Source organism: Phodopus roborovskii, unplaced genomic scaffold (genome assembly GCF_943737965.1).
Source record: "Phodopus roborovskii unplaced genomic scaffold, PHOROB, whole genome shotgun sequence".
Taxonomy (NCBI): Eukaryota; Metazoa; Chordata; class Mammalia; order Rodentia; family Cricetidae; genus Phodopus; species Phodopus roborovskii.
The window spans coordinates 50798-63015 of NW_026125277.1; the positions used below are offsets into that span (position 1 = coordinate 50798).

The window sequence follows — 12218 nt, forward strand, 5'->3', positions numbered from 1 at the left end:
GCACCTACTGCATACCTGATGGCCTTGGATCAGAGAAGGGTGTTGGAGGCCCTGGTGCTGGATTTAATGATTGTTGTGAGCTGCTATGTGGGTGCAAAAAGAGGAACAAATGCTGCTAGCTGCTGACTTACAACAGCATTTAATTAATCTCTTTACCCCCTTTAAAACCCTTTGGGTGTGTTTGGATTTGACATCAGATGGTAACCATTAAGTGTTAACGAGCCTGGCTCTAACTCTACTTCACCCTCCTGGCTCTAAAGGGCTTCAGGGTTAGTTTTCCCTCAGAAGCCTCCTGAGTGATGATTCTCCTGCTCCCTGTGTGAACTACCTCATGTCTGCTTTCTCCCTTTTTCTAAATGCCTTATTTGCATTGCTGTCATCTAGCCCTTACTAATGGAAGTCTGCACACTTTCATAAAGAAAACCCTGTGGGTCTCCTCCTCCACCTTGATTGTCACTAAATTGCTGTTCCATAGTTTGCTTTGCTTTTGGGGCCACGAGTAATGTTATGCCCTACACTGGAGCCCACTGAAAGGGGAAGTCTTTGGTCCTGACCAATGGGTGTACAATGTGGGTTGTTATGTGTGTAACACACTGGAAACTGCAAATTCAGGTTCGGAGGATGGGGGCCATCTTGTATTTCACCATGTTAATTTATTCATAATTTTATGAACAATTCTTGTTCTCAAAGAGGTTTCACACAAATTAAGTTATGTAAATATAGAATCAAAGTGGCATCCACAGAAAGATCATTAGCCAGTGACTTAATCTCTATGTTTTCAGAATTAAAGAATAGCTTTGGTGTGTGTGTGTGTGTGTGTGTGTGTGTGTGTGTGTGTGTGTGTGTGTATGCATACCACATGTGTGCCTGGTGCCCATGGAGTTCAGAAGAGTACATGGGTTTTGAGAAAGATAACCCAAGAATTGAAGAAATTACCTTCTTTTTAAATTAGATTAAAAATCCAACATGTATTTATTATTTGTGTTTATGTGTGTTCCTGTGCATGCATGTGTCTCATAACACACACATTGAGGTCAAAGGATAACCCATGGGAGTCAGTTTCTTTCTTCCACACTATGGGTACAGGGTATCAAACTCAGGTCTTTGGCTTACTGTTAAGCACCTTTCCAGTGAGCTATCCACTGATCCACCTTTATCAGATAATAAAGTAGGGTGCATAGTAGTCTAAAAGAAAAGAAAAAATTGAAGCTTAAAACAGTAACTTTAACCAAGTGGTAGTGTCAGTGGCTCAGACATTTAATCCCAGCACTTGGGAGGCAGAGGCATGCAGATCTCCGAGTTCAAGGCCAGTCTGGTCTACATACAGAGCAAATTTCAGACCAGGTTCAAAAGCTACAGAGAAATCCTGTCTCAAAAAACAAAACAAACAAAACAGTAACCTTGAGGGGGCTGGGGGAGATAGCTCAGCAGTTAAGTAGCACTTGCTCTTCCAGAAGTCCTGAATTCAATTCCCAACACCCACATTGTGGCTCACAACTGTCTATAACTGCAGTCTGATGCCCTCTTTTGGCGCACAGATGTACATGCAGACAGAACATCTATATACATAAAGTAACACTGAAGTGGATACTATGTATTAGCCTTACCTGTCAGCTAATTATGAAGCCTTATCACACAAATTACTTAAAGACAGTATTGAGACATTTGGTTAGGTGTTTCTTTTTTGTTTTTTTGTTTAGAGGGAATATAAATTTGTAGTAAAATAAAACATTTACAGTGGGGGGGGAGATGGAAATTCAGGTGACTATTCTAAATTTCACTTTAGTATAATGTCTGTTGTAATTTTATACTGTTGTCTGGTTAGAATTTAACAGTCTAAATTTTTTAAAGATAAACAGCATATTACCTTTTATTAATATGTGATTGGGAAAACTTTGAGAACACTGTGTGGGTGGGTGGGTGGGTGGGTGGGTGGGGGAGGTTCTCTTTCTAGACTTTCAACAGTTTTGTAATTTCTGGCAGCTGCTATACTGCACATAGTTGGAGTTGCCAAGAAATAAGTAAGAAACATTTCTCTTCACACTGTTATTTGTTTTCTCAGCTCTTAACTGTGTTTTAGAGAACAGAACAAGAAAACCCCACTCTCTTAATAAGATGTGAAAATTGAGTTTATTTCTCCAAACTGCAGCTTTTGTGTATAGTATAAACTGTATACTTAAGTCTCATTGGAGAAATAGCAGATTGGACTGGTGGAAGAATTCCCTGAGAAAGACATTTCTAGAAGAGAGTCACAGGAAGTTAGAATTGAAAGGTGGGCTGAAAAGACATTTCTAGAAGAGAGTCACAGGAAGTTAGAATTGAAAGGTGGGCTGAGCTCTGGAAGAAATTAATACAGAATAGTAAAGGGTTTGAAGTGTGAGAGCTGACCAATTGGAAAGAACATGGATGAGACAGTTCAGAAATGGTGTGGTAAGGCAGTTCAGTGGGTAACAGCACTTGCTGCATAAGGCATGGGGATCTGAGTTTGAATTTCCAGCAACCACCCTTGTAAAAATTGGACAACGTCGTGTGCACCTACAACCCAACCCCAGGGATGTGGAGGGAAAAGTCAGGAGGAGCCCTGGGTCCTGCTGACTGTCAGCTTCACCCTAGATTCAGTAAAAAGGTCTTGTCTCAAGGGAATAAGGCAGAGAGAGGGAGAGCAGGGCACCATGCATCCTGCATGTGGATATATACCACACACACACACACACACACACACACACACACATACACACACACACACAAATTCAGGAATAATTTATGGGATTAATGAATTATATTGATGGAATATATAAAGAGATTAGCTGTCAAAGTGGAATTATTTAGATTTAACACTTATAGTAACTTGATAAGTATTAGAGAGTCTAGAATTTAACCAATTACATAAATGTACTTTTTGTATTTTGGTTTTTCAAGACAGGGTTTCTCTGTGTAACAGTCCTAGCTGTCCTGTCCTGGAACTCACTGTGTAGACCAGGCTAGCCTTGAACTCACAGAGATCTGTTTGTCTCTGTCTCTGTCTCTGGGATTAAAAATGTGTACCACCACTGCCTGGCCAAATGTACATTTTTTTAAAAATAAGATTTTTTTATATAAGAAAATACTAGTAATTCGAGTTTTTAATTTTCTCAATTAGAAACAACTCACGGTAGATGCTTTTGAATGTTTGGATTGTAAGGCTTTTTGTACAGTGGTATTTGTAATATGAATGGAAACTGGTATAGTTTAACAATAATTTGACATTTAATCTACGAACATGCATATTTGAAGTTTGTTCTTTGTTCAACTAATTTTTGAATACCAGTTATATCATTAGGCTCTGTAGGAGACAAAGGTTGTTAAAATAAGATTATTAGGGAGGCTGTATAGTGGCTCACAGCTGTCTGTAACTTCATTTCCAAGAGGATCTAGCACTCTCCTTGGGCACTGCACATAGGTGGTGCACAGATATTCAGACAAGACCCTCATACACATAAAATTAAGATAAATAGTATAAGCCATTATAAATGGAGAAAACAAAGGCTACTTATGTATTACACTTAATGTTTAGTCATAGCTGCCATGACAAATGGGATTGTTTCCTTTGCCATTTATCTGTGCTAAGCCTTTGATAGTTCAACATGTGATAATGTAACAGTTCGTCACAATCATTCCTTAATTATTCCTTAGTGTTTTGCTTGCCTGTATGTCTGTGTGAGGGTGTCGGATCTCCTGGAACTGGAGTTATAGACAGTTGTGGGCTGCCATGTGGATGCTGGGAACTGACCCAGGGTCCTCCAGAAGAGCAGCTAGTGCTCTTAACCTCAGAACCACCTCTCCAGCCCATAAGGTAGTGCATTATCAACACTTTGACTTAGGGATCTGTTTTTTTTTTTTTTTCTCTCTCTCAAATGCTTGCAAACAAACATTTTTTTCTTTTTCTTGGCAGAGGTTACGCACAGAAAATAGGCTTTTAAAACAGCGCATTGAAACATTAGAAAAAGTAAGTAAAATATTTATTGCAAGTTTCTGTTGAATGCTTGTTTGTCTCAAAAACAAAAACAGCCAACCAACAATCTACTTAATTGAAAAGAGCTGAATTCAGAAACTCTTTTAAAGCTAAAGATTGAAAGGAAGTTGGTGTGAATCTGCCCCCAAGATATTACCAAGTATACTTAAAATTTTCTGAAACTTTATAGGTTAATATCCAAGAAAGAAATAACTAGAAGGGGGGGGCAGTTGGGTTATTTGTCCTTTATTCTAGAAACCTCCATGATTTTATATTAAATAGTGGTGCACCAAGGACAAAATATTTAGCACAGGTCTATTGATGTGATGATTGCAGACACTGTATACCAAGTCATGCACAAGGACAAGATATTTATCACAGGTCTAATTGATGGTGCAGTAGCAGATCCTGTATCCCAGATGAAATATAGTTCCTATTGTGAGATTGGATTGCAGTGACTTGTAAGGCAGTTTTACTTTTTGGTGATTATTTTTTATGCACATAATGAGCTTATTAAGTCTTTTTAATTTGTATTATCCCTGCTTCCACCAAATACCCAGCTTGTAGTAAAATATGCAACTTAAATGATTTTCATTATTAGAGTTATATATTTTCACAGGGAAAGTATTATTTCATGGGAGGCTTCAGAGTCATAAAGAAGATCTAGGAAGATATAGTTTGGTTTTGTGTCTAGACCGAAAAATAACCTGTTTTTCACTGGCATAGGGCCCTCTTCTTCTCCTCCTCCTCCTCCTCCTCTTCCTCCTCCTCCTCCTCCTCTTCTTCTTCTTTCTTCTTCTTCTTCTTTTTTTTTTTGCATTTAGAATTATCTAAGTACTGAAGTCTTAGTTGAATTCTTGAACCAAAAGTGTACATCCTGAAATATGTTAAGAATTTAAGTTGAACTTAGGAGTTTCTGTTATTATCTTTCTTGCCTTTTCTCTTGGATGCTCATGTTGTATCCAGTTACTGCTGCGTTTTATGAGTGGTATATTGCTGACTCAGATCTCTTCCTCCCTTTATGGAAGTGGTTTGATGATATGACTTGACTGAAATAAAGATTTAAAGGTATATTTTCAAGAAGAAAATACTTGTTTGTCCCAAGTAATGAAAGATATATCTCTAAGAGACATGATTATCTGTAATTTGCCCCTATTTTGATATTTGTTTTTTAAAAGTTAGAAATAAAAAACACTTATTAAAAGAGTTTTAAGTTAAATGTCCATTTTCAATAGCGATGAAATGTAGATGGAATTTGGGTGTGGATGCTTCCTCTTATTCCTAATTTTATCACTTTGATTTTCTGTCTTTTATATTTCTATCTAAATTTTTCCTTTTGTAGGAAAGTGCTTCCTTGGCAGATAGATTGATACAGGTATAGTTTATCTTTTTTTTTTTTTTTTTTTTTTTTTGTGTTTTCACTAACCACTAAAGGAAATCCTAAACTTAGAAATTCATACTTAATGCATGCAATTTTACATGCATTTTCTTAGAAATAATTCTTTGGGCTGGCATATGGATGTATACTTAATGTTTTGATAAATGTATTACCATTAATTGGATGCCTATCCCTGCACGTTTTAAAGCTAACCTTATTTTTAAAGTATTTATTTCAAATGGCAAACAGTGGATTCTGTGACATTAACCACTGTTCATTGAACATTTTAGCCCTGCATGTACAACTCAGTAATATTGCATGAATCACATTTTTTTTTATCGACTAAAAGAATTGTTCTTAAGACTGTCACATGAAAATTTCATTTAGTTTCCTCAGATTTGCTAGAGCAAAATAACAAGCTCCTAGTTAATAATTACTTAGGCTATTCTGTTCTCTGAGGTGTTTTTTGTTTTTAAACATGTCAAGAAGTAACCAAACTTCACAAAGGCAGTCTTTCTTAAATCTATTCTAAATTGCTTTATACACACACAAAAAATTATGTCCTAAGGGACAAGTGACAAGAGCCCAGGAGGCTGAGGAAAACTACCTCATAAGACGGGAGTTGGCCACCATCAGACAGCAGAGTGATGAGGCCAGCGCTAAGCTGGAGCAGGCTGAAAGCACCATCAGGGAGCTCCGGCACCGGCATCACGGGGTAAGGAGTCGGAGCCCTCTTCACCTCCCTTAGGCCACATGTGTGAGACACAGCTTTAGGAGAACTGTTAAAACCTCCCCGTGTACTCTGAAACTCAAGAGTTCTTTTGTGGCCACAGAGATTCATGTTCTTTCTTTTTTGTTTGTGGCTTTGTTAGAAATAGATAATATTTTCTTTTATGTTATATCCTAAGTCATAGAAAACAAGCCATATGCAGCTGCTGTTTAGATTTTTAGATACCTCTTTCATAGGTAATCCTGACAGCAAGTAATTCTTGATCACTATAAAGTGGCTATTACTCAGCATTTAGAATGTGTGTTTAAAACGCTCATGGTGTTGACAGCTTATATTTTGTGAAATATTCTAGCTTAGACATAGAAATATCACAACATTGAATTATGAGTTAAAGTACATGCTTTCGTTTACTTGAAGAGGAGGAAAGTTGTCAAATAGGGGGAGTAAATTTTTTTTTTTTTTTTTTTTTTTTTTGGTTTTTCGAGACACCATTTCTCTGTGTAGTTTTGGAACCTGTCCTGGAACTTGATCTGTAGATCAGACTGGTCTCAAACACACAGAGATCTGCCTGCCTCTGCTTCGCTAGTGCTGGGATTAAAGGCGTGAGTTACCAGTCCCCAGCAGGGGAGTAATTCTTAATTCTTCAATAATATAAATTACTGCTGGGCAATGGTGGTGTATGAATGGGCATTACTGTTATTCAACAAAATTAAGAAACATCATTATCTGTATTCAAGAGTGAGAAGACTAGAAAGGAAAAGAGCAATGAAACCGGAAATAATGTATTTTTTTCTATTAGTTAAGAAAAATGAATATGTTAAAGTATTACTGAAATGACCGCAATAGTTTGTTAAGAATAGTTGTTAAGAAAAATAGTTCTTAATAGTGAAAAGGGCATGATTTGTCAGTGCAGTGTCTCTGTTTGGAAGGAAAGTACGTTACCTTGCTTGCATTAGCATCAGCTGCAGCTTTGACACAGTTAAGCTACAAGACATAGAAGACAGTTAATAGCTGAAACCTGTGAGGGTGTAGTAAATTGTAGGTCATGGATGTGAAACTAGGAGGGTGTGCAAAATGAGTGAAATGTAGTAGCTTAGCCTTGAGTGAACATCCAAGTTCAAGTCGTATTATCTCAGATATTAAAATGCCTTACAGAATGGTTGTGGAAATAGTAGAAAATGCATTTTCAGAAAATGAGAAATACAGCAGCTTTAATGTAGAAACATGCATTTCTCACAGAAAGCAGTAAGTGAATGTTAGGTTTGATAATGTGGCCTTGCTTATGCTTCACTAAGAATTCTAAGAAATCCATTTTATGGCTTAGTAAAAGCTAATTGTGTCAAGACAGAAAAATGTTATTTCTGTAGATATTGGTGAATATATTCTGTAGTTATAGTGCATTTCCATAAGTTATTTGATAAGTTATTAATGGACCTTTTTCCAGTCAAGACAGAAATTAAGATGAAAATAGTAAAGTAAATGATTAAATATATCAAGAGACTACTAATTTTCCTGCATGAAGGTATTGAAGAACTTTGTCGCTGATACTGTGCTCAGTGCTTCATATTAGGCTGTCCATATGTATAGTATGTTCAAGAACTTTGTACTTGAATTATTTAAAAAATGGAGCCAGTGTTTTAGATGATAAACCAATATTAATTCTATGTTAAATATTACGAACATTTAATTTCTATTTACAAGAAAGTGAAAGATTATTTCAAAAAATTGATAGCCCTACCCTTCGAATTAAATCAGATATTTATGTATGTTATCAATGCCATGTATGACAAAAGTGTAAGATTTGAATTGACAGAATCAGAGTCTTACTGGTTTCAATTTCAACAAAAGTGAATTACAGAGTAGTAGACATGTTAGTGACGGAGGTGAGTACAGTGTTTTGCTACATATTTTGGTTATAGTGTTCCCTTAAATACAACTTTTTGAGTGTTTGAACTCTCACAGTTAGTGTTTAAAATCCATATTCCAGCTGGAGATAGTGAATTTTTAATGCAGCTTTTTACTACCACTTTCTACTCCTGCCATTCTTGCATTTTATGTGATATAAAGACCTTTAGGTTTTATATACGGAACTAGGCTTTAGTCCTATTTTGCTAATAGTGACCTCTGATAGTCAATGTACTTTTGTTTGGTTTCAGAAATAATTTAAGTAGAGCTGGACCATTTAAAGTCATTCCCCCCCCCACATAATTTGTGAAATTTAAGTATGTAATTGGATGTGTTTTAAATGTAGAGGGATTGTGTAACTACCACAATAAAAATGGCAATTTCTATCACTTTCATAATGTCCTTGTGGTACAGTTAATTCTCTATCCTCAACCTAGCAACCTGTGCCTGAATACTTGGGACTTTCCTAGGATTTTCTGTAAGTGGAATTGTAAGATAGACATGTCTAGTTTTTTTTTAGTTAGCATATCCATTTACTTTTATTTATATTTTTATGATTTTTTTATTGTGATAAAATATAACATGAAATTTACCATTTAAGTAAGTGTGGTTCAGTGGTATCGAGTGTATTTTCATTGTTAGTAATAGTACCGTTGTTTATAAAAATTTCTCAGGGTTTTAAACTGTACTCCTTAAATAAGAAACAAATGAGCTTACTGTTGTGAAAAAACTTACAAAAAACGTGTGTGGCTATGGTAAGTATGACTGACAAGCAGGACTTGAGAGGTGGCTTGGTGGTTAAAACACTTGTTGCTCTTTACAGAGGACCCAGGTTTGATTCCAGTGCTCACACAGCAGCTCACAACCATCTGATTCCAGTTCAACTGCAAACACTGGCTAATTAAAACAAAAAACAAGATGTGCTTACAGGAGCACACAGAGTTCTTGTGCTGGAGCAGCAGGGTGATCAGGGTTGATCAGAAGGAAGTAGGTGGAAACTCTCTTGAGGCTGGCCTTGGATGTATCTTAATAAGGAGTGTGTGTGTCCCTTTAGATTAGATGAGGGGTCTGGAGCTGAGGAGGGAGCAGCAACAGGTCACCAGTCCAAGGGCTGTGGGATTATAGCCCCCAAGGCATTTGAGAAATAGAGAAGGTAAGAATTTGAGTGTCTGGATTTTCACTGATTGGTGGTTATTGGGACTATTACACTGTCAAGCTTTTATGTGATTTCAGGATGATATTCGAATAGGGCAATTCTGTTTGTTGTGCAGGAGGACAGATTTTATGTTCACAGACTAGGAATACAGTGTATCTATATAACTTTCAGGTTGTGTGACAGATCAGGTGGACCAAATGAGCTCTCAGGGAGGAAGTTTATTTAGGTCATGGTTTCACCTCTTAGTTAATTGGACCTGTTTCTTTGGACCAGGACGAGAACTCAAGATATAGGAAGCCAAGAAGCAGAGAGTGTCTCTTTCAAGGACATACCCCTAGTGTACCCCCCTCTCCCACCCCATTTCCTAAAGGTTTCATAACCTCCATGTCCTTTTCTTTGAGGGACACTTGGGGTCTGACCTCCAGCAGTTGGCCCTTGAAGATGAGTGTGGTGGGCTCAGTTGCAGAAATCTGGAAAGAGCAGGCTTAATAGACTGCTCTGTGGCCACTAGAAGTTTGTGTAACTTGACAGCTGAGAGTGACTCTTGCCCACTGAATTTTCAGGCGTTAAAGACGGAGCAAGTTTAGGCACAGTGTGCTAATTGAAATGCTGGTGTGGTGTTCGAATGAGAATGACCTCATACATTTGAATGGTGGATTCTTTAAAGTATTTAGGAGGTGTGGCCTTATGGGAGGAAGATTGGCAAGGGTTGTGGGCTTTGAGATTTTAAACCTAAGCCAGGCCCAGTCTCTTTATCTCTATCTTGCTGACTGATGGTAAGCTCTCAGCTGCTGCTCCAGAGCTGTGCCCGCCCTACCCACCCCCATGCTTCCCTCCAAGATGACCATGGAGTCACACTTTTCATCTGTAGGTACCCCCAATTAAATGCTTCCTTCTATATGTTACAACTGTAGGCAACCCTCAATTAAATGCATTCTTCTGTATGTTAGCAACCCCTAATTAAATGCTTTCTTCTATACATTGCCTTGGTCATGGTGTCTCTTTACAGCAACAGAACAGTAACTAAGTTAAGGATGGAAAGTTAAAGCATCTGTATCAGAGTAGATTTAAGAATCAAATGGTATCAGGACTGTCCACAATAGCAACTGTAATGATCTCACTTAAGAGTGAGTATATGTAGGAATATATAGCATTCAGTGTTCCTACCAGTAGAGGGTTTTGATTCTTAACTGATGAAACAGTTGATATGAACAAACTCACAGTTGTAGTCCTTACAATTTTGTTTTTAATTATATGTACTGTCTGTGACTGTGAGTAGGTTTGAATACATGTGCAGTGTTCACAGAGGCCAGAAGAGGGCTTCTGGAGCTGCTGTTAGAGGCAGATGTGAACTTCCAGATGTGGTTACTGGGAATTGAACTCAGGTCCTCTTAACCAGTGAGCCATCTCATAAGCCCCAAAACAGGTATAGTCTTTAAATACTCCATCTCAGTAATTGGTAAAGGCCAGTAGGTGATACATCATTATAGAATAGGAACTCTGAACAGTACTGTTGCCATATTGAATCAATGGGCATTTATAAAACAGTATCAGACAACAGCAAAATACACTAAAGTAATGACACCTGGAGACACCTGAAAAATTCTCAAATTGTTGGAAATTAATATATTTTTTCCATAGGAGTCGAGAGGGGATCTGAAAGGAAACTAGAATATACTCTGTCTACTATAGTGCCTAATAGGGAAATTTAAAACAATGCTTGGGTTATGAGAGGTACTAAGTTTAATCACTAATTTATTTTTCCCTTAAGAATATAGGTATATGAGAGCAAATTGAACTTAAACCAAACAGAGAGGGGGATGAGAGAGTGAGAAGGAGACAGAGAGAGAGAGAGAGAGAGAGAGAGAGAGAGAGAGAGAACGAACTATACCAATCCAAGTCCAGAGCATCTGAGTCAGCATTGATCAGTGAAGCTAATAGGCCTCTGTCTGTCTATAATGACTAAAGAGGGGAGAAACAGTAACCAGTATCAAGAGTAACAGTGACTTTTTGCAAATAGAGCTCAATTGTTTTATTTCATATTCTGAATTTTTCTGATTCTTCTCCAGAGTGTCATTGTACTTTTTATTTTGGTTTTTCAAGACAGGGTTTCTCTGTGTAACAGCCCTAGCTGTTCCAGTGTAGACCAGGCTGGCCTTGAACTCACAGAGATCCGACCGCCTCTGCCTCCCGAGTACTGAGATTAAAGGTGTGAGCCATCAACACCCGGCTGTCATTGTACTTTTTATAAACTATATTGACTTAGATATTTAGATGAAAGAAATCGTTGTAGAATTTGTCCTCTTTTTAATCAGAAAGTGAGTTATGCCCTAGCCCAGTAACAGATTTGGTTAACAGGCTTAGGTTGGTTACTGTAGCTTCCCTTGTAAAGATGTGGCTTCAGCTTTGCAATTGTTAAGCAGTCTATTGGAAATACATTTGTACCAAATAACTACAGCTAACTACAGCCGTTTCTTGGTATCTTTAGGCTGATTGATTCTAGGAAGTACACTTAAATCTGTGGCTGCTCAAAATCCTCACATAGTAACATATACCCTCCACATATCCTTCTGTGTACGTCACATTTAAATTTATGGGTTACTTAATGCCTAATTCAGTGTAACTAATATGTAAATAATAGTTTTAACTTAGAAAATAATATCAAGAAAAAATTGCTTAATACATTTACATATTTGTAAAACTTTCCATCTTTGTGTTGTTGATGGGGGGATATCATTCTGTAAATAGGTTTCTCTTATTGGTTAATGAATAAAGTCCTGTTGGCCAATAGGAAAGCAAGATAGGCAGGACTAGGAGACAAGGAGGATTCGGGAAGAGGTTGGAAGAGAATCAAAATGTAGGATATAGAGAGCAGAACTCGGACCCTCTCTCAGGTAAGATAAGACCACATGGAAATACTTAGATTGCCAATTAAAAAAAAAAAAAACACTAGTAACAGGACAACAGCTTTATATCTAATACAGCCTCTCTGTGTGTTATTTGGGACTGACACGGCTGTGAAGCCCACTGTTGTGTGTGTGTGTGGGGTCCATCTGTC

General features: G+C 37.5%; 1 protein-coding gene across 1 annotated transcript in view; it reads left to right on the forward strand.

Annotated features, from left to right (window-relative positions):
* The window catches only part of LOC127229351 (EVI5-like protein), a 106390-nt gene that overhangs the window by 36778 nt on the left and 57394 nt on the right, over positions 1-12218 (forward strand). The window contains 3 exon segments of the mRNA XM_051194468.1: positions 3932-3985; positions 5334-5366; positions 5938-6084. Coding sequence (XP_051050425.1) covers positions 3932-3985; positions 5334-5366; positions 5938-6084 — 234 coding nt within the window.